The sequence below is a fragment of the Chlorocebus sabaeus genome, chromosome 18 (genome assembly GCF_047675955.1).
Source record: "Chlorocebus sabaeus isolate Y175 chromosome 18, mChlSab1.0.hap1, whole genome shotgun sequence".
Lineage (NCBI taxonomy): Eukaryota > Metazoa > Chordata > Mammalia > Primates > Cercopithecidae > Chlorocebus > Chlorocebus sabaeus.
The window spans coordinates 25,258,804-25,280,480 of record NC_132921.1 but is presented as its reverse complement, the minus strand read 5'-3'; the positions used below and the strand labels follow the sequence as shown (position 1 = coordinate 25,280,480).

Sequence of the window (21,677 nt, the reverse complement as noted above, 5' to 3'; positions counted from 1 at the left end):
CCACTTGTCTTCTATTTATTATTTTTTCTTTTTTCTCCATTTCTCCTCTCCACCACTCCCCACCCAGCACCCAGACTAAAGTATTTACACTATTCCCATAAATATATGTGCATTTTGAAAGCCATTTCACTTGTCATTTTTTATGCTATTCCACGTGCTTAAACTATTTTAAAAGAGATGTAAAGGATGAGAATAATAACAAATAATTAATAATGTACTATAAATAGCAGGGTGCAATAGACATCTCAAACTTTCTTTTTTTTTTTTTTTTTTTTTTTTTTTTTGAGACGGAGTCTCGCTCTGTCGCCCAGGCTGGAGTGCAGTGGCCGGATCTCAGCTCACTGCAAGCTCCGCCTCCCGGGTTTACGCCATTCTCCTGCCTCAGCCTCCCGAGTAGCTGGGACTACAGGCGCCCGCCACCTCGCTCGGCTTATTTTTTGTATTTTTTAGTAGAGACGGGGTTTCACCGGGTTAGCCAGGATGGTCTCGATCTCCTGACCTCGTGATCCGCCCGTCTCGGCCTCCCAAAGTGCTGGGATTACAGGCTTGAGCCACCGCGCCCGGCCAGACATCTCAAACTTTCTTCTGCCTCATTCTTCCTTCTGTTCCACATCATTTTACTTAGTTAATATGTTTTAAGAGCTTGTTAGGTCCTAGACAATGGTCTGAGCACTGGTCAACAAGATGAATGGGCCCTGTTCTCACAGAGCTAACTGTTTGATGACGAAGATAATCATTTAATAACTGACTACACAAATAGCAAAAGAATTAGAGTTGTGATAAGTGCTGTATGAAGGTTTAAATATGAAACAGAAGACACCAACACAGGTGGGTAGGCAAGCATTGCCTATGGCAGGGGTAACGGTCTCTAAGCTGCAATTTGAAAAGGGAAAAAATGCTGTCTTACAGAAAGACAGAATTCCAGGGCAGAGCATCAGGGGTGACTGTTGAGGAATGAAATGCATATGTTGAAGTCCTAACCCCCAATGTAACTATATTTGGAGATGATGCCTTAAGGGAGATAATAAAGATTAAGTGAGGCCATATGATGGGACCTTAATCAGGCAGGTCTGGTGTCCTTATAAGAAGAGGAAGAAGGCTGGGTGCGGTGGCTCATGCCTATAATCCCAGCACTTTGTGAGGCTGAGGCGGGCGTTCACAAGGTCAGGAGTTCAAGACCAGCCCGGCCAATATGGTGAAACCCCATCTCTACTGATAATAAAAAAATTAGCTGGGCACAGTGGCTCTTGCTTGTCGTCCCAGTTACTCGGGAGGCTGAGGCAGAAGAATCGCTTGAACCTGGGAGGCAGAGGTTTCAGTGAGTTGAGATCATGCCACTGCACTCCAGCCTGGGCAACAGAGTGAGACTCTGTCTCAAAAAAAAAAAAAAAAAAAAAGAAGCAGTAGCAGCAGCACCGGAGGCAGTCTCTCTGTTCATGCACACAGAGGAGAGGCCGTGTGAGCATGCAGTGAGACAGCAGTCATCTGCAAGCCAGGAAGAGAACCCTCACCAGAAACCAACCCTCATGCCACCTTGATCTTGGACTTTCAGCCTTCAGAACTGAGAGAAAATAAATTTCTGCTGTTTAAGCTACCAGTCTGTGGTATTTTGTTATGGCAACCTGAGAAGACTAATGCAAAAACATACTGAGAATCTGAAAGAAACTAGACCTTTTAAAGTGAAGCATTAGCTGCAGCCTGCCCTTGGTCTTTGCTTATTTTATGTACTTACCAAGTGCAGCTGACCTAGTACTACAGCAGCAGCAGTCCTCATATTTTTGGCAGAATTCCTTTACCCTGTTAAATGTATTGAGGACCCCGAAGAGCTTTCATTTATGTGGATTATAACCTTTAATATTTACCATATTAGAAATTAAAACAGGAAAAAATTTAAGTCTTTATACACTAATTTAAAAACTAATAATAAACCCATTATATTTTTTAAATGAGCCAATTTTTAAATGAAAAATAACATTTTTCAAAACAATAACTTAGGAAGAATGGCATTATTTTACAGCTTTATAAATCTCTTTAATATCTTACTTAATAGAAGACAACTGGATTTTCATGTCTGCTTCTGATTTCAATCTGTTGCAGTATGTTGCTTTGGTTAAAAATTTGAAGGGAATCCAGTCTCACACAGATACATAGTTGAAAAGGGAGAAATATTTCATAGCATTTTCAGATCATTGTGGGTGTTCTATTTTGATACTACACCAAAACTTGACAAGTGGTAGTTTCTTAAAAGTTAGTTGCAATATAGATTCTGAAACTATATCAATGAACTTTATACTTTGTTATATTTAAATCTAGTGGTCTATCTTGAATACCCAATAAATCTTTTAACCATGCATGAATATGTAGCATCATACATTAGTCCATTTGAGAAACTGCATTGCTGAGCTATGCTGAACTTCCAAATATTGACACATTTTATTTTACCACTCACAAAAATCACATTTGTTAATATCGACACTGAATTCATCAGCAAAGCTTTTAAGTATTGGGAAGCTGTCAAGCTCACAGCAATAGATACAAGTTTTCCAACATTTCAGAGTGTTATTTCACAGTATTATTTTGAGTTTCCAGGAATTAGTACCAGGTCAGAGCCAGTGTCCAGTAATCCCAGAAAAGTGTGATTATTTCTCCTTCCTCAGTGCCTGGTCACCCTGGTAAATGGACACAAATCCTTTTGGGGATGTCTGAGAGGAGGATTAATAGTATAAATTAAATTTTGGCAGTGTGGCAAGGTCTTTCCTCTGGCCTTCTCTTCACTCAGAGAACGCTGGGTCATTATACGGTATCAAATCTGGGAACTGAGTGGCTGTGACTGTTTTGATGATTCAAGTCAGACTTCAGTTCTCTGGACCTGGAACATTTCCATTTACACAGATTAGGTAAGAATCTAGCAGATTTCCCATTGATTTCTCCTCTAGGGACACCATCAGTCATCGTGTTCAGCCAACTAGACAACACCATGGGTCTCTGTAAATCAAACTGTTCTGATGACTGCTTTGACTCCCCTGTCCATTACGGTAACCTCGCCCTCCTTGCCTTTGGCAATTAAGTGTTGCCTTCTGCCTCTTGTCACCTTTGGATTCTGTCCTCCCCATGTTGGTGATGCTGGGACTTCTCTCAGGAATTTATTTCTCAAAACTGTGGTGAAGGTTATCACATCCTCTGGACCCTCCGCAAGTGGGTGAACAGATTTTACATGACAAATCCACTCTAGCATTTCAATTTCCTTAAGCCTATGAATACTTTCCTCTGTAGGATACCAAGGAAGTTCTGGCATTTCCACTTGATTTAGTGCAGACCAACTTTGAGTCCATGTTTTGGTCAAACAACCAAGCAAATAATTAGAACCATTCCTAGCCACTGGAGCTACAAAACATTCTATTTGTATTGTCTGCTTAGTGAGTCCATATCCATTTATTTGGCCTGATCCAATTCCATATTTCTTCCTCCTGGATTCCACATCCTTAAAATTGTTCCCATGCATATTCCCCAGATTTCCTTCAATATAATTTTGCAAAATCATCTAATTATTTTGGTGTACATTGCACCTCCTCACCCTTTGGAATCTGCTGGGGCTTAAGCTTGCTTGTAATAACTCTAAAAGCAAAAAAGGATGGTGGGGGCAGGTTCTGAGATCAGCAGTGCCTTGCTTGCAAGGCAACTTTCTTAAGTAGGCCATTGTAAGTTCTTCAAGCAAGAAAACACTAACCTCCCGAGGCAGGAGTGGAAGCACTGCTTCTACTGCCAAGGAAGCTTGTTGGGGACATTTGAGGGAGTTCAGGAGCTCCATACATCTAGCTCCATCAGAATGTCCCCATCCCAATTTTCAAAATCCCATTTTTTTCCCAATCATGCATGCCCTGACTTTTTAAAAAAAATACCCCATGCCTAGAGGTTGGAAATTTGATTTGCTTTGCAATTCAGCTACCTGTAGGATTAGGCTTTCTTCTGGTTTTCAAATGAAATGCTGCAGGGGAAAATGTTTCTTTCAGGGAGGCAGAGGAGCTTTCAGATCCCTTATACAGACATTGAACTGTGAATTTAAAGCCCTGAGTTCATCCTTTTCGTTTCTCCAACTTCTCTAGCACAGTTAGAAACAGTCAACCAACCACATTATATTTCTTATTTTGATTAAAATGTTTTATGCCATTAACTATTAATACTTAGTCTACCAGAATCTTGACTTTCATCAGCACTTAGTTACCAGGTATCTACATGGAATAATTTGTGTAATTGTTTCACCATTACATGCCATCAGATATGATCCACTGGAAACAGGATCATTAATGCCTTTGCATCTAATGAGGTCAGATAATTGATTCCAGAAAACTCAGAACCAATTGAGAAAATTCCTTATTAATATTCAGCTTCTCCAGAGTACTCTCAGGACAGCCAGTTAAGCCATACTGTGTAAGTCTTTGAACCTGAAGCCTCCAGTCCACAGCTCAGAGCAAGGACAGCTGGAATCCACAATCATAAGCTACAGAGCAGAATAGACTGAACCAGATCAGCTCTTGTCTCTGACCTTGATGGTGTGGGTGCCCTGCCACCAGCCTCCCCACTGAGCACAGCTCACCTGAGGGGAAAGGGAGCTTCTAAAATGCAAATCGCATTAGATCACTTCTTTGCTTAAACTCTTCAGCGGCTGCCAGTGCCCATAGGACAGTCTAGACTCCTTACTGGTATCAGGATCCCTCCTCCTCCCATTTCTCCTTCCATTGACACCAGGCTCCCTACTGTTATGAAGTATAAGTTGTGAAAAATAAGTTGCTTATTAATTCTAGCATTCATTTCATGCAGCAAAAATTTGGGTCCATTGACTGATTTTAGGATCAGGAGTCAGATGGCTTAGACTCCACTCTTATCCCTCCCTGCCATTTACCTAACAATTCCTCTAAGCCTCAACTTTTTCATAGGTGGTATGGGAATAAAAATAATATCTAGCCAATAAAATTATGTGGTTTAAATAAAACAATACACCAACTGAGTTTAGAAGAGGAAAAATGTTATCTTTTATTACTGTTCTTTTTAGAGATGGGGGGTCTCACTATGTTGACCAGGCTGTATTTGAACTTCTGGGCTTAAGCGATCCTCCCACCTCAGCAGGTGTCCCCACCTAGCTGGGACTACAAGCATGCACCACCATACCTGGCTTATTTTCATGATTTAGTTCATTGAGATGGACATTTTAAAATGCATGTTACAATTAAAAAATAAGCGTTCAGAGATTCCAGTGGTTCCTCTTTTCATTAAGCTGTTTGTGTGTTTTATAGCTGCAAGAGATTTAAGTTTCTTTTGGTAACAAGTTTGCTTTCTTCCCAGTACCCACTACAGTGGTTTTGATCCATCATCTAAGGTTCCCAGATGTTATTGCACTGGTTTCTTGTTTTCTTTCTCTAAGTTGATGGGACGATCATAGGCAGAATCCAGATGATGGAAAAGATGTATTTGAATTAAAGAGAAAGAGGAAAACCCTGGTATGTGTGAAGGCTCTGGGAGAGACAGGCTATGGGGTGCTGGATAATCTGATTAGAAAGAAGCCTACAGAAGCTGCATTGCAGAGAAAGAACATCATCAGGGAGGGAGGTGGCAGGCCGGCAGTCCCACAAGTGGAGCCATATTCTGGATGAGAAAGGGCATTAGACATATTTTAATCCAAGCCAATGAATCCACCCTCTAAACTCCAGACAACTCCAGCAGATTTGGGATCATGAAATGTCTACTGGCTTTAACATCGACAGACCTGAATTTGCCTCTGGATTACTTTGCCCTCGTCACCTGCACTGACCACAGCCCTCAGAGACTTGCTTGCTCTCTTTCTAAGGTGTGGAGGAAAATACTGATTGCTTAGATTTGCAGCGAGGCTTGATGGAATAATGTTTGTGGAAGTGCCATCATTGTGGAAACAGAGCTTTCATGAGGTTGAGATTGCTTGAACATGTTCTCTTATAAGAGAGCTCCTTCTGTTTTCAGATTTTTCTAACACTAGGTAGGTGTGAGTTTCATTAAATGCAGGAGAAAACGGGAAATCATAGTAGAATCTGGGAAGATGCACAGCTCGATCCAGATGACTTCCCAGCTTTGAGGACAGAATTGGGAGTTGGGGTGGAGGCCAGGGAAGACGTTGCAAATAGAGGTCATTGCTGCAGTCCCATGATTAGGGCATGCGTGTGTAAATATTCACACATCATACAGTCTCTATGGGGTGCACTGACACTTTCTCTGTGTCAACATGGATGGAGCACAAGACATGCCTTATAATATGTACTCTGAGATGTAGGTGCTATTATCCACATTTCACAGCTGAAGGTAATCGGTCTGTGGAGTAGCTTGTTCAAAAGCATATATCTTGTATGATATTAGATGGTCTCAAGGCCCTGTGTGAATCTAAGTTTATACCTGTGACATGAAAAATACAGGAAAGTGTCTACTGCTGTTAATAATTATCAGTGTGATTTTAAATGTCTTTTGGAACAAAGTTTGGTAAAAATTAAGTAAATGGCATTGCCTCCTCCCACCGGATGTTTTTGTCCAGACATCCTTTCCTTACTAAACTCTGTAGATCCACTCTTCACACCTGCCTAACTCAGAGGCCTATGCCTGTCTTATCTAAGTGCCCTCCACATTTCACCACCTCTTTCGTCTTTCTTTGTGAGATGGAGTCTCACTCTGTCACCCAGGCTGGAGTGCAGTGGCGTGATCTCGGCTCACCACAACCTTTGCCTCCTTGGTTCAAGTGATCCTCCCGCTTCAGTCTCCTGAGTAGCTGGGATTAGGGGCACAGCCACCATGCCCGACTAATTTTTGCATTTTTTGTAGAGATGCGGTTTCGCCATGTTCACCAGGCTGGTCTAAAACTCCTGACCTCAGGTGATCCACCTACCTTGCCCTCCCAAAGTGCTGGGATTACAGACATGAGCCTCTGCGCCTGGCCTCCCACCACCTCTTATCCATAACCACCAGCTTCTCCCCTCCTTCATGGAAATTTCCATACTGAAACTTCTCCTTCGTCCTGGCTACCATGCTCTGTAGGATACCCCAGCAATCTTCCTAGTATCAATTACTCCCTGCCAAGTTCTTCACTGTTCCTCTATAGCCCCCATCACTTCCATTTGCTGTTTTAGCTGCTCACACCTACCCTTGGGTTGTAGACCTCTGGAGGGCTAAAGTATCATTTTATTGACATAATGGTATGTTGCAAAGGGTTCTTGGATAGGGGATCAGGCAACCAGAGTTCCTTTTAGGGCTTGGGCATGAGCTTGAGGGAACTGTGCAGATCCAGCTATGTTCTCAAGGCCTCACTTGCCTTCCCTTTCAAATGTATGGTTTGGCCTAGATTTTCCTACACATCCTCAGAATAATCAATAATACGATGTGGATATTTCTTTTCTTTCCTTTTTTAAAATTTTTGAAACAGGGTCTCACTCTGCTGCCCAGGCTGGAGTGCAGTGGCGTGATCACGGCTCATTGCTGCCTCAACCTCCTGGGGCTCAAGCTATCTTCCTGTCTTAGCCTTCTGAGTAGCTGGGACCACAAGCACAGGCCAACACACCTGACTATTTTTTTTTTTAATTTTTAATTTTATTTTTAGAGACAGGGGTCTCACTTTGTTGCCCAGGCTGTTCTTGAACTCCTGGGCCTCAAGTGATCTCCCACCTTGGCTTCCCAAAGTGCTGGGATTACAGGTGTGAGCGAGTGTGCTCAGCTAGGATGCAGATATTTCCATTCTGTACACGCAAGCCTTGAATAACTCTGTAAACCCCGAAGGTCAGCCAAGGGTTTCCAGTTATTGTTGCTTGGGTGGCGGGAAGGTGATGAAAATGAGAAAAAATGCATAGTCATTTAAGCTACCATAATTGTCTTCCTACAAGTCTACTTCTTTACAGTGCAGAAACACTTGCCATTGTTTTAGATCCATTATCTTTTCTGCCTGGCAAAATACTTCTCACAGCTGAAGGTCACTTTTACAAACATCTCATCTTTTCTGGAAGCAGCCGCAGTGTCTCTTTCCACCACTCCCCAGCAGTTTGTTCCTGCCTTCAGGTAATTATTGTGTTGGTCATATAGATGCATCTATTGCCTTCCAATGGACAGGTAGGGATTGTTGCCTTTTAACTCCCCCAGTGCTTTTGACTTGATCGGCACTCAATAATAAGTCAATTGATAAATGGATGATGTGATTACTTAAATTTTTCAGGTTATGGGTGCTGTTGGGTCTCCTCTTGCTCCTTTTCCATTCCCATCTTCTCCTTACTGCTGCAATACCTTTTATGAAAGAGGGATGGATTTTTGATAGATGGTAATAAATAGGAGGATCTGTAAAAGGAAAGTCAATTGATTTTCTACTATAGTTCCTTTGGGTGGTGTGTGGATGTGATTTGATAAGACCCTGAGATCACGGGATACTGTGCAGACTTGAATTGTGCTGCCCATGGTAGCACTGAAAATCTAAGTGGGCCAGACTAATGGCAGTGTGGGCTCCTGGATTGGATTTCAGAACAGAAAAAAAAGGATATTAGTGGAGAAACTGGTGAAATTCGAATAAAGGACCATTGCTAATGTCTTAGTTTTGACAAATGTACCATGGTTATACGATGTTTTACCTTTAGGGGAAACTGGGTGAAGGGTACATGGAAATGTTATGTATTATTTTTGCAACTATTCTATAAATCTAAAATTATTCCAAAGGACAAAGTTTATTTTTAAAAAAGTGGGTGGGCCAGAGTGAAAATTTTGAGTTTGGCTAGCAGACTCTTGCTGCGTGAATATTCTCACATCTAGTTATATCCCAACAATTTGTAGAATAGGTTAAAAAAGAGAAGTGCAGGGAAGTTTAAAAACTCGCCTGTAAAAGATTCATGAAAAGGCATCAGAAAAAAATAAAAGCAAAACAAACAAAAAGTGAGACTGTGGGCAGCTGGTTGGGGAGGCCTAATATTAAAGGTGGGAAGTCAAGTGGCTGTTCAAGAGGCGGGTCAATGCAGTGATCCTGGGATCACCATCAGGATACTGGCTACTTATTTTAGCCCCAAGCATTTGAGTACATCACTTTGCCTGCATTTGCCCCCATCTTTGAAATGATCTCACTGAGACTCATAAATAAAGATGTGTAAAATAAAATAATTCCTTACAAAAATCAAGTTTTCCTATTTTCCAAAATTTTGTCATTTTTTAAGAGTTCCTCACTTGTGGGCTGGTTATGGTCAAAAACCTCAAAACAGCAAGTCTGATTCTGCATGAGCATTTTCACTTTGCACTTGGCAAGTTTCAGCTTCCTCTTAGAAGAATGTTCATGCCAATGCTAAAGCCATTTGACTTCTAAATATAGTGTAACAGATGTTAATAGGAACTGTATTATTTTCTGTTACACAAAGGGTCTTTCTTTAAAAGCCAGACACCAGTCCAGTTCTGGTTAGGCTCAACCATTTCAATCAAGGTAAATAGGATTTTTTTCCCCCCTTTCTCAAGTATTGAAGATTTTGGTATCTTACACCAGATTTTCTTAACTTGCCCCATGAACAAGTATCCATGCCTAGATACTAGAGAGATTTGTCAAGGCCAGGCACAGTGGCTCATGCCTATAATCCCAGCACTTTGGGAGGCCAAGTTGGGAGGGTCCCTGGAGTTCAGTTCAAGACTAGCTCAGGCAAAATGGCAGGACTCTCTCTGCAGGAAAAATTTAAAAAAATTTGCTGAGCATGGTGGCACACGCTTGTTGTCCCAGCTACTCAGGAAGCTAAGGCAAAAGGATCATTGAGCCCAGGACGCTGAAGCTGCATTGATATGATTGTAGCCACGGCACTTCAGCCTCGTTGGCAGATGGAGAACCTATCTCTTAAAAAAAAAAAAAAAAAGTTGAATGTGACGTTTCATACATATGTCCCTTCTTTCCCCTCTATCGAGTGGTTTCATTCACCTTCAAAGGGTCCAAAACTCAAAAATGGCAAGAAACACTTTTACATACACACCACTCCATCACAAAAAGCCTAAACTATACTTGTTATATTTAGGTTCAGATTCAGTAATCTTAACGTCTAACATTGCAAATACCCAGATACTGGCTGCCTGGCTGATTTCACTTTTTGACCCCACAGCACGCAGCAACTCTGTAGGGCTACACCTCAATGCGCATTGGCTTGTAACTATTGCTTTCTCATAGCTGTGGCATTGTCTTCCTTTCCTGAAAACGTGGATTTTCACTTGAGGCACCTTTGTTCATCCAACCTTACCAATTTAAATGATCTCTCAAGAATACCAAAGTGACTCTGGCTCTTCTTGCCCTTCTAGTCCTTTAAAGACCGGCTATGCTTCTTTACAACACAGGCTGTGGCCAGTGAGAATGTGGACTTTTAACCCATTTGAATGAGAATGCCTTATGGAACAAGTGATCTTCTGGCTGGCAGAGCATGAAGCGTCCCAAATGCAATTTAAATGTGCGATCCTGGTGTGATTTCAGTGTCTCCCTTAAAGAGGCTTAAGCATGAAATTTCTTGGGCTGTTCAAAAGAAAGGTGCTCTACAAATGAAGCCGAGAATATAAATTTCACTTGGTTTCAGATGAATGGACCGAATTATGAGGCTAAAAATGATTCCCTATTTCAGCCCCTTTGGATACTCCTCCCTTCTTCATTACTAAAATTACTGTGATCTTAACTTCTGGATAATACTTCAGGTTCTCCAGCAATTTAACTTCCCTTTGAAAATGCACCAAAATCTAAGATTAATGTACCCTTTAATGTGGTTCTCTAACAGAGAACAATGTTAATAGACACTACACAAGAGATATGTAGGGGCGCCCAGGCACATTCCCCCCTCCCTTTTTCAGTAGTAGTTATATGATCAAATATAATACTAAAAGACTAAATGCTTGTGGCTCTTTTTTATATATATTTAAAACACACAGTAAGAACATAAGAACATCTCAAGTCATTTAGAAGGTAAAAGGGGGTTATCAACCAAAATCTTTGGAAATTTCATAAAATTTAAATATCTGCAAATAGTCCAACCAAAAACCAAAAAAACAAAACAAACAAACAAAAAACACCCCAACATTTGGCTATGGAGGGCACTTCACATGTGAACCAAATGGCATTATAACATTTTCCTTCAACTAGTCACTAAACCCAATTAGTAAGAATACAAGAGCAATATTGGAGACATCCCCAAATACCACGTACTTGATTAGAACATTCTGTTATGAAGTACTCAGCTACCGCGGGCTTTCCTTTACATTGCATACATTACATTTCTACAGTGCAATGTTGAAATAGCCTCCAAATTTTGCAAAGTAGATTGATGTTCATCCTACAAAAATATTAACTTACAGTACATAACACTGAATGATTTTATTCTGTACATTTTTTTCCTTCCATAATAGTTGACACACGTCAGTTTGTACAAGTTAGAAAAAACATCTGGTTGTTTACATCTGGATTAATAGTCAACAGAGGCAACCAGAAGTGGTGGGGTGGGTGTAGTTTGAGAAAGTATAAATACAGTGTTAATATTAACTGTGGTTAACAATATTCAGCTTTTAACAAAGCGATACAAAATAAATCATCTTAGATTTTTGACTGAAAAGATCTAGCTGAGACTGTTTTGCCAAACAGCCGACCAACTGATGCAAAAGGTTAAGGCTGACTTGACTTAGCAACCTGCAGCACAACCGAAAACACTGGTGCAGTTCAGAGCTCTTCAAATGCATAGCTTCAGTGTTACACACACATTAATTATATTCCTTCAATTAGTTAATCCTCTAGACAGTTTTCTTTTTGTTTTGCATGCATCCTGTTCCATTTTCATTAAGGGCATCTCTTCCTTGATCAATCATGTGCTTTGCTTTTCAATTTGTTTTGTGATTTTTTTTTGTATGTTTTGTTTGTTAAGCTGTCAATACCTCCAACACTTGGAAAATGAAATATAGATGCGTTTTACTTACAGAAGAGAATCATAGCTATATGGACAATGCAAAATGAAATGAAACAAGTGTCAGAAACAGTTTATAAAAATGGCACATTTATTGCTACAGAACGGTCATGTACATGACTTCATCGAATAACTACAGATGGGAAACAGGTAATGGCCTTGACCAAGCTGGGTTTGTTTTTGTCTTGAAGGAACTCCAGCACACAACCTGTTTGGACACTTCTACAAATCAGAAATACACCAAAAACATGAAAAAATCGAGGCACTCAGCCACACATTGAAAACAAGGTGTAACTGTTTATCTTTTTTTTTGAAATGTTTTCCCTTTTTTTCTTTTTTTTAACAATTTTTTTAAGTTTTTAATGCTGCAGCTATGTGTACAGTCGCAAAAAATTTCCCCGCTGCGACCTACAACTAAAAAAACAAAAACAAAAATAAAACAAAAAACAAACAAAAAAGCTACCCATACAGTTTCATCTTGGTAACACATGGTAAAATAACATCTTTTAAATAGTAAAATAAAGTAACAAACTTTTACTCATAATGATTCCAAAAATCTACAAAGAAGAAATATTCAGAATCTGACAATTTTTTTTTGTAATATTCATGGTATAAAAGGATTGCTCCTGCGAAAAATAAGCCAAATATATTTTTTATTTTTAAATTTAGTTTTTTTTCCTACTAGGGTGTACTACAGTCTATTTTATAGCAAAAGAGCACTAGACAAACAAAGCTTTATAACAAAAAGCCAGGCACTGATACATGGTAAATCTCTGCTTTTTTTTTTTTTTTTTTTTTTTTTTTTTCTTATCTTCACTTAATTGCATCACAAGTAACAAGAATGAAAAAGGCCACAGTTCATATATTTTCACCATTACGTATGTCTATAATACTTGAAATGAGTATGGCAAAACCAGCACTGCACAAAGATGAGTCCACTTCAAGTCCCATGAGAAAGAGCATGTCTCTAAAGAAAAACAAATAAAACCAAAGCAAAATAAAAAGAGAGGCCTAAAGGCCTTGGTGCCCCATTGTGTTGGAATTCATCATATTCCATCTTGACTTTTTTGCTTCCAGTCAGCCAGCAGACTAAATTTTTGTGCTTGTTTATGCTGAAATTGATTCATTCCTGACTCAAGTTCACTTTTGGACACAGATCATATTCTGCCTGTTGGATGCAAAAGATGAAAATCCTCTTAACTCCAAGTCTTGGTTCGACTCCCTCCCCACTCCCCAACCCCTCATCAAAATCAAGATCACAAAAAACAAAAAAACAAAACAAAACAAAAACAAAAACAAAAAACCTCAGAAATAGGAAAAAGTGAAAAACAAAAAGGAATCGGAAGACTGAATCAGAACCAGTTGCACCACTGGGTGGACTGACAGTTGTATAAACATTAGTGTTCCTTGCAGCTACACAGAAGACAAATGGTAAAAATTTCTAGATGAACAGATCCCTATTCTGCATATTCATAAATTACTTGAATGTGGAGGTGGATCAACTGTTCCAAGTTGCTTTTAAAGTCCGAGTTTCTGAAAGAGATCCCCAGCCTAAGTGTTGTCATATAGAGTGTAGTATGGACCCTTCTGAAATGTTTGTATAGTACTTTAATCTTAACTGTCTTCCGCTGAATTTCATTTGAAAATCCAGTGCAGGATACCAATATCTTACCTGGGTTTGATAATTACAAAACAACAACAATAAAAAACACACTAAAAAGGCCACATTCCCTTTTTTCTTTTTCAATGGGGATACAACCCAATTAATATGGGTAGGTGCAGATTGTGTTTCTCCACCAAGCAAAACCTAGCGAGCAGCTTCCGGTGGCCATTAGAATTTTCACTTATTTCCAAAGGGAATTCAACAATAGAGGTATTGCATTACTGAGTAATGAATACATCAAAGCTGGTGAACAATAAATTGCAGCTTTTACTCTGAGTGAGAACAAAATATAAAGCACCAATTTAAAAAATAATCAAATGACTACAATTTACTTTTTTGCTTTGTTTACAGATTTGAAAAACTTTAATTCAGCTCTATTAAGCACCTTTATGATAACATGTATCAAAAGTGCCATTCTTAAAATGTACATCAATGCAGGGAGTGTTTCCAGTTCCCTAAAGAGTAAACACCATATTTTCTTCTGTACACGTATCCTGAATGTGATCAGAGTATACCTGCTTCCTATATAATATTGTTCCTAGGGATACCCGCCTTGGTAGACTATACAGAATGAGTGCAGAATGTACCACTAAAAGGAAATCTTTAACATACGGAGGGAACAAGTACACATGGTTTTCATTATTCAGGGAGGAGGGGAAGGTATACATTATTGTCTTCCATGCCCTTCTCTGAGCCTCTTTGTTCATACATTTCACAGGAAAGTCCCAAAATAACTTTTCATGAAGTTTGATTTCTGCTATTCTCCTAAGGTTTTAATCCACCTCCACATTTTAGGAACTTATCAACAAATCAAAGTTATTTTAGTTTTATCGCTACTGAACATATTTACAGTTTTTCAACACACACACAGCTAATCAAAATGTTTATGGGTTTGTGGTAACTATCTTATTTGTTCTTACATTTTCAGAAATGAACATAAAATTCTGATTCTTGTAGCTCACTATTTCATTTAAATGAGACTTCTTTTTAAACCACACAGTTAAAAAAAAACAAAAACTGATACAATGTATTAAAACACATAATAACAAGAGTCTACATGTAAAAATATAACTTTTACATACACAATTTCAAAATAATGATACGTTTGCCATTTGTTGCATAAAATTTACAAATGTATTTCATTACTATATAACTGGCAAAACAGGAGAACAGATGGAACATTTAGACCATTTCAATGGATTTATGGCATTTACTCAGTGCTGATAGGTGGAAAAACTACTTGAACAGGGATTTTTTTTTCTTAATACATGCCAAGAATTGTGTGGCTGTAAAAATAGAAACGAGTTAGAGACAAAAGGATGCTGACAAATACTTAACTAGGAGCACTATTTGTTTACTGCACTATACACCAAAGTCAATCATTATAAAGATTCACGATGGAAGTTGGTTCAATTGTGCCCAGACGTCAAAGCTAGCTATCTGATGAGTCGCTGTGCCATAGCTTGATCTATGTTTCTATCAAATATGGTAAGTATAAACTTCATTCATACTGGCCAGAGAAATACTGCACTACCCCTCCTCAAAAAAGTGCAACTTAATGCTTTAGGACTTATAAGGCTTGTTATAATGCTGCATGATGATTGAATATTGGCATTTTTCAGATGAAGGAGGAGGCAGTTAAGTCATCTACATTTTAGTAAACCCATTTTGAAAAAAAAAAATCAAGAAAGCAACAAAATCAATCAGCTCTGTCACACTACTTGCAATTTTCTCATTTGACGGTTTTTGAACTTTACTTGTTTTTTTTGTTTTTGTTTTTTTCCAAAAATCTGACCATGTATTCAGAAACGCCTCACTGCACACTACTTCGGCTACACAGGTAGGTAACACTTTAATCATTTTGTTAAATCACAGCCACTTTGATTATGTTATGTTTCCGATGATATAAACATTGGAAGGCACAGTGGTAACATTGTAGCATTCTAACCTTGTACCTCTGAAAATCCCAGAATAGGGTCACAAATGCAACATTACAATTCAGACAAACTCTTTTTGCCATGTCTTGGTAATGCTGCTTGTAATATCTACACATGATGTGACTTTTAAGTCCTGTGTTCCCAAAAGACTGGAGAAACAACTTTCTACTTATTTATGAATGAGAAGCAACATCAGGGTCAGCATTTCATCCTGCACTACCCCTCTGGAAGCAGAGTTGGCACTACAGGTTACGATAACAAACCAGGGAAAGGGACAGAAATAAGACAAAAAAAAATCCATATTTACAGTAAAATCTTTCTTTTAAAAAAGTTAATCAGTACTATTTTTTTACAGGAGAAAAAAGTCTGAAACAAATGAACAAAAGCTTACCATAGTCACTAAATTTTTAATATATATTTATATATATATTTATATATATATTTGTCATAGGTCTATAAGATCCATCTGTTCCTCCTACCCTAAGGAATGGCTAATGTCATCACTTCGTTGTCATCAGGACGTTTGCTGGTTTTGTTACTAGGGCAGCCGAGCTTCCCCTAATTCAATATCCAGTAATTATAAACACTAGCTGACTTGAATACCAACAAAAACGTTCATGTAGTTTTCTTCAGAAGTACACTTTTTCATTATTGCAAGTTTACAATTTTTTTTAAATTAAATATTTTTTTTTCAGACTTACAAATTAATTATATTTTTTTTTTTTCCAAAAGAAGTTTAGGCACAAATGCATTGTTCCACAGTGTGGAAAGATTGCCGTTCAGTCTCTGGGCTGTGTCTCAGCCTGTACATACTGCTTTGCACATTCTGAATGATATGTTAAAGAAAGTCGTCCCTCAAGTTGCACTTTTTTCTTTCTTTTTTTTGTTTTTCTGTTTTTTGATAATTGGGAATGCTGAAACCTCTTGCGTCTGCGATTCATAACTACTCAGACTTGTCTTATATTACAAAAAAGGGGGTTAAGGAGAAGTGTTTATGTGGGTTTAAGATAATACAGCTGTTAAGGAAGTGGTCTCTTGTTTTAATGAAGCAATGTGGCAACTTGGACCTGAGAAAGGAAAAAAGAGAAAAAAAATTCATTAATATATTTGTAACAGAGGAAGTGTGCTGCTTCTTCTTTTTTTTTTTTTTTTTTTTTTTTTAAATTCTTTTTCCATGAAAGAAAGTATCTGTCAATTTGGGTAAAATTCACTTTTATAGCTGATACACTGGTGACAGTTACGAATGATCGGTTTCAGAAATGTTGAAAACAAACTTGCCCTTTTACATCTGTCCCATGTGATTCGATGCGTCTCCCATTCCAGGGTGTGGGCCGGCCAAGGAGAGTGGGGGAGGCTCTGAGGACACCTTCTCTTCCTCCCTTCTTTTCAGACATGCAGCTTTTGGATTCAGATTCCTTTCTGTGGAGGATTAAAGCACAGGACCTTTGTTTAATGCTGAGGCTTCTGGCAGAGGGCAGCAATGCACTCTTCTTGCGTGTCTGACCTTTTTCTCAGTGTTTATATTACAGAACAAAAGGAACAGTTACTACGTACTGTGGCGATCCATTTGGTCAGTCACTAGTAAAAGCTGAACTGCATGTGAGTGTGTACAGCCACTTTACAGTAAGCAAAGGTTGGTAAAGCAAATAAACTAAGCTCCAATTACTGAAAGGATATAGGGAAAGTTGCAATATAATCTTAGTTATAAGAATCCTACAACTTAATTACAGGAGAAAAGGATGCTGCCTTACTTAAGGATTTAGACACAGTCTGCAATGGAAACAATTCTTTGGAATGACGCTTGAAGGTCTACTGTCTGCCACTGCTCAAGGCTGGCATGCCCATCTCAGTTGTGCCTGGCACAAGCTCCTCACGAGTTCTGCAAGGAGGCCGGCCTGCACTGACCTCGGACTTGCTGCTCCAGACTGAGGATGACCGCCACCGCCTGGTGGAGGATCAGGAGCTTGGTCTGGGGCTTGTCACTCTTCAGGTGGAGCTGCACCATGCGGCCGAGCTCTTTGAAAGCCTCGTTGATGTCACGGACCCGCAGGCGCTCTCGGGCGTTGTTGGCCATTCTCCGCTCCTTCTCACGCTCCGCCTTCTGCTCCGGTGTCAGGTCCTCATCGTCATTATTGCTGTGGGACAAAAGGGATGCAACATTTTCTAATGGTGTGGGGAAAAAGAAGGTGTCTACATTGTTTTCTTCCAGAGTTTTCAGGGAACTTTTCCATCTTATGCCACGTCTTTGGCAGAATTTTTATATCCACTGGACCTTGCAACTTGGCTGTGACAGTTCACAATACACAAGATACTTGGTTTTCTCGCAGACATTAAACCCAAACCAAACAGCTGAAAGTGACGTAGATTAAAGTTAGAGTGTGGAGTGTGCCCATACTGATACGGGGGGCAGAAAGGAGAAACAAAGCTTTTTTTATTCAATGGGGTTACACTCTGCAAAGCAGGCGTTCACCAACTTACGCTTAGCATATGCTGCATAACCATGCTTCAAAAAGACTTTATGTTTATACTTCATTTTTTTAATATAGAGAAAACCTTTCATACCGTGACATCTGAAACCTAGGGGAAACAAGTAATTGAAAAATGATTTTGATAGGTCAAAAAAATACAAGGCAGCTTAACAGGAGTAAGAAGAAAGGCCTATATGTAAGACACCAGAGCAGTGGGAGTGAAGACAGCGAGGCTTTCATCCAGGTATCCCCATTACCTTGCTTTGAAGGCCTGGTCAACCCACTATGTAATTCTCATTTTCTCTATGTATGAAATAAAAGGTTAGGAAAACATGACTTCCATGGTCTTTAATCTTATAAATGTTTATGATCCCCAGAACAAGTTTGGGAAACCTGAATTGATATCAGCCATGCAAAATGATTAAAAAAACCAAACACCTACAGCTTATGAATGATCATGACCTCATTGTGAGTCAAAAATGAAGCCAGAAAGCTGGGTGCAGTGGCTTATGCCTATAATCCCAGCCTGGACAATATAGTGAGACCTCTTCTCTATAAAAAATAAAAAAAATTAGCTGGGCACAGCGATGCACACCGGTAGTCTCAGCTACTCAGGAGGCTGAGGTGGGAGGCTCACTTGAATCTAGTAGGTGGAGGCTGTAGTGAGCTGTGATAAGGCTGCACTCCAGCCTGGGCAACAGAGCCAGACTCTGTCTCTTACCAAAAAAAAAAAAAAAAAAAAAAGGCCAAAAGCTAATTTCTGATTGTGAAAACGAAAATATTCCATGATTCATAACAAAGACATGGCTGAGCCCAGAATAGTCTGAAAAGATAAGATTGGTTCTGTCCATTTCTGGGTGTCACAGTGACAAATTAGAAACTTCTGAATGGAAGGCAAAGAGGATGATGAGCCACCTGGAAAGCATATCATATGAGGAAACCTTCACGGCAGCACGGCTCAAATATTCCAAGAGCTATCATGTAAAAAAGAGAGATGTGCACGATGTCTTGTCTCAAGAAGGCAGAACGGCATGTGCTACAAAGTTCCGAATGACTATTATGAATAAACGTTAAGTGAGGATTTTCGGGGGGCTTATGAGAGATACAAAAAATGAAACAAACTTCACTGAACATCAGTAGACTTCCCATCACAAGAAACTCCATGGAAGTGACTAACAACCTACAGGGTAATTTCACACATCAGAAATGTTCACAGAATAAAGATGATTAATCACAACATTTTGGAGTTGGAAGATGTGGGAAATTATCTAGTCAATTCAATGTATACTTAATGAATGCTGGTTTAAAATTTGTGACTCTGGTCTTCCATTTTGGAGAATCTCTGGGTAACTTCCAAGTGGCAATAAGGACCAATGACACTTGAGAAGCTCCAATCAATCAAAAGTGAGAGTGGTATTCCTGGGTTGCAAGTACACATTACACATAAAGATGATGCACGAGTCAAGAACACTTGGGTGAAGGAGAAAAGTTAGGGGCAAGGAGGATGACACCACAGAAGGATGCTGTAAAACCAGGCTCCTCTCTCTCCATAGCATAAGTGCCTTTCCAGAAGGCACTGTCTACCACAGGTGTGTATGGTAAACAGGCAACTCAACTGAATCCACTGGAAAAGGCCCTCTTTCTCTGCCTTCTACCGATCCGTCCTCTGCCCTCATCCCCGACTGCTGCCAGTGCCAAGGAAATCAAGTAACAATTAATTCACTCCTATATTCTACTATGCAAATAGGCTGTAAAAAGCCAAAGAAAACAGTCTCTGCCAGGCCTGTCCGGAAGCTAAGCATTTGGGTGATATTTTTATACATCCAACATGTGCCACACCTTACACAAAGGAGACTGGAAAATGGGAACTTTTCTTCCAAATGTTTTCAGGCCAATAACCAATTAGAATTGGTTATTCACTTATAAATAAACTGGTTATGCAAATAAAACTGCCTAGATTTGAAAGGCACTGCCTTGTAATACAGTTTTGGAGGCATACAGAAGTAAATGTCATAAGAGTGACCTTTTTAAATAAGAAGGTTCTCAGCAACGAGTGAAAATGTTGTTCTGAAACTTCAAAGGATCCATTAACATGCATAAGTTTGGCCACAGTAAGTTAAATTATCAAGAACTGACTGGTCTAACACAGAAGTTATTAAAGGTATGAAATTCCCTCCTTGGGATTTCTTGCCAAAGTGGCCAAGAATCAGAAAATAATGGGGAAGGAAAGGGGTTATCTAGAAGCATTTGGCATTTTTAAACTTCTGGCAGAACATGGAATTCATCTAAATAATTACGAAGGTAACGTAAAGAGGCAGCATGTTCTTCATTCACAAAAGATTCCAAATAGAACCTTGAGAACCACAGCCTTTAGATGGAAAGTTGTTGTCTTAGGACAATTGGTTGAATTTGTGAATAAAAACAACCCAAGGGAATTGAGGTAAAGTACATGGGTGCTGGTATTCAAACACCATCTGATTACCAGATTCAAGTTCAAGGAGATATAGATTCGAATTTAAAGATAGCAGATATTTAAGAAAACCAGACAGAAGCTATTTTCCTGCAGTTGTGTTTTCTGCAGAAAAGAGTGTCCAGGAGGAAAAACCATTAGCAATTTAGGTATTACTCATACACATCTGCATGTTTAGGATAAATCTAGGAAATCAGTATTTTCTCACTTTAGAGGTAAGAAAAGAGTTATAGTTGGCACATACATCAATTGAGTTTTTAACACGGCTACAATCTCTTTTTAGAAATATTATAGACACAACATTTCTGACCAAATTTGTAGAATAAGTAGAGTTTTAAAAATAAACTGTACTTGAATCAGATACAAATTGTTTTCACTGTGTGTCATTAGCATTGGGTCCAGATTCATAAATGCCAAAACATTTTAGGCTCCACTAGAGTACAGGTATCTTAAACGATACTTTTAGTACTTCTAGAGTAGGCCTTTAATTTTCTTTTCAGCTGTAAATCTACCTGCCAGGAAAAAACTGAATAGTTTCTTCCCGTTCTGTTCACTTCATCAAAGTCCAATAAAGGAATTAAATGAAGCGACAGTATTATATACTGTTACCTAGATCTTGACCTAGTAATTGATTTGATATCCTTCTTGTCGTCATCTAATTTCTTGTCCTCCGAAGATTTCGTGTCTTGCAGGTTCTCATCGCCCTCGTCGTCGGATTTGATCTCAGAGCTGCCAGAGGAGACACTCTGCCCCTGTAGTCCTGGTGGCATGCCTACAGAAAAAGAGAAATCAGGTGATATGTACACCAAAATCTCACTGCACACCAGATTGCAAGGCTGCCAGCAGACAATTCATACTGCTGAACTGTGATCCTTCTGTCACTTTTTTTTTTCCTGCTATCTGTTGAAGTTTCAAAAAATGCACCTGCAGAAACAAGTTTTCCCTGCATTGGCTCTAAGGTTAAATTCTATTTTGCAATCTTTTGGAGGAGATGGTAATTTCACTGTCTACAAAACATCAACTTAATTGCAATGAAAATCATAATCATGAAAATCACACAGCCAATGTTCTGATTAAGAACCCAAGTAAATATCAGCTATTATATTGAGTTTCTTCCATATGCAATGATTTAATAGGAAAATGTCCTTAAAATATAATTCCCAGGGAGTATGCTAAATATGTGCAGTCAAGACTTCA

The 21,677-nt window shown here is 39.1% G+C and overlaps 1 protein-coding gene across 17 annotated transcripts in view; it reads right to left on the bottom strand.

Annotated features, from left to right (window-relative positions):
* Positions 1–12,015: 12,015 nt before the first annotated feature.
* The window catches only part of TCF4 (transcription factor 4), a 366,252-nt gene continuing 356,590 nt past the window's right edge, over positions 12,016–21,677 (bottom strand). For 11 of the 17 annotated variants that reach the window (XM_008014004.3, XM_008014010.3, XM_008013999.3 and 8 more), the window contains 4 exons: positions 21,090–21,252; positions 17,448–17,677; positions 16,821–16,961; positions 12,016–16,609 (listed from right to left, as the gene is read on the bottom strand). In XM_008014004.3, the coding sequence (XP_008012195.3) occupies positions 16,825–16,961; positions 17,448–17,677; positions 21,090–21,252 (530 nt within the window). In that variant the 3' untranslated portion in view covers positions 12,016–16,609; positions 16,821–16,824. The remainder of the gene's footprint in view (positions 16,610–16,820; positions 16,962–17,447; positions 17,678–21,089; positions 21,253–21,677) is intronic. The other 6 variants (XM_073006280.1, XM_008014002.3, XM_008014000.3 and 3 more) reach the window with 1 other exon arrangement.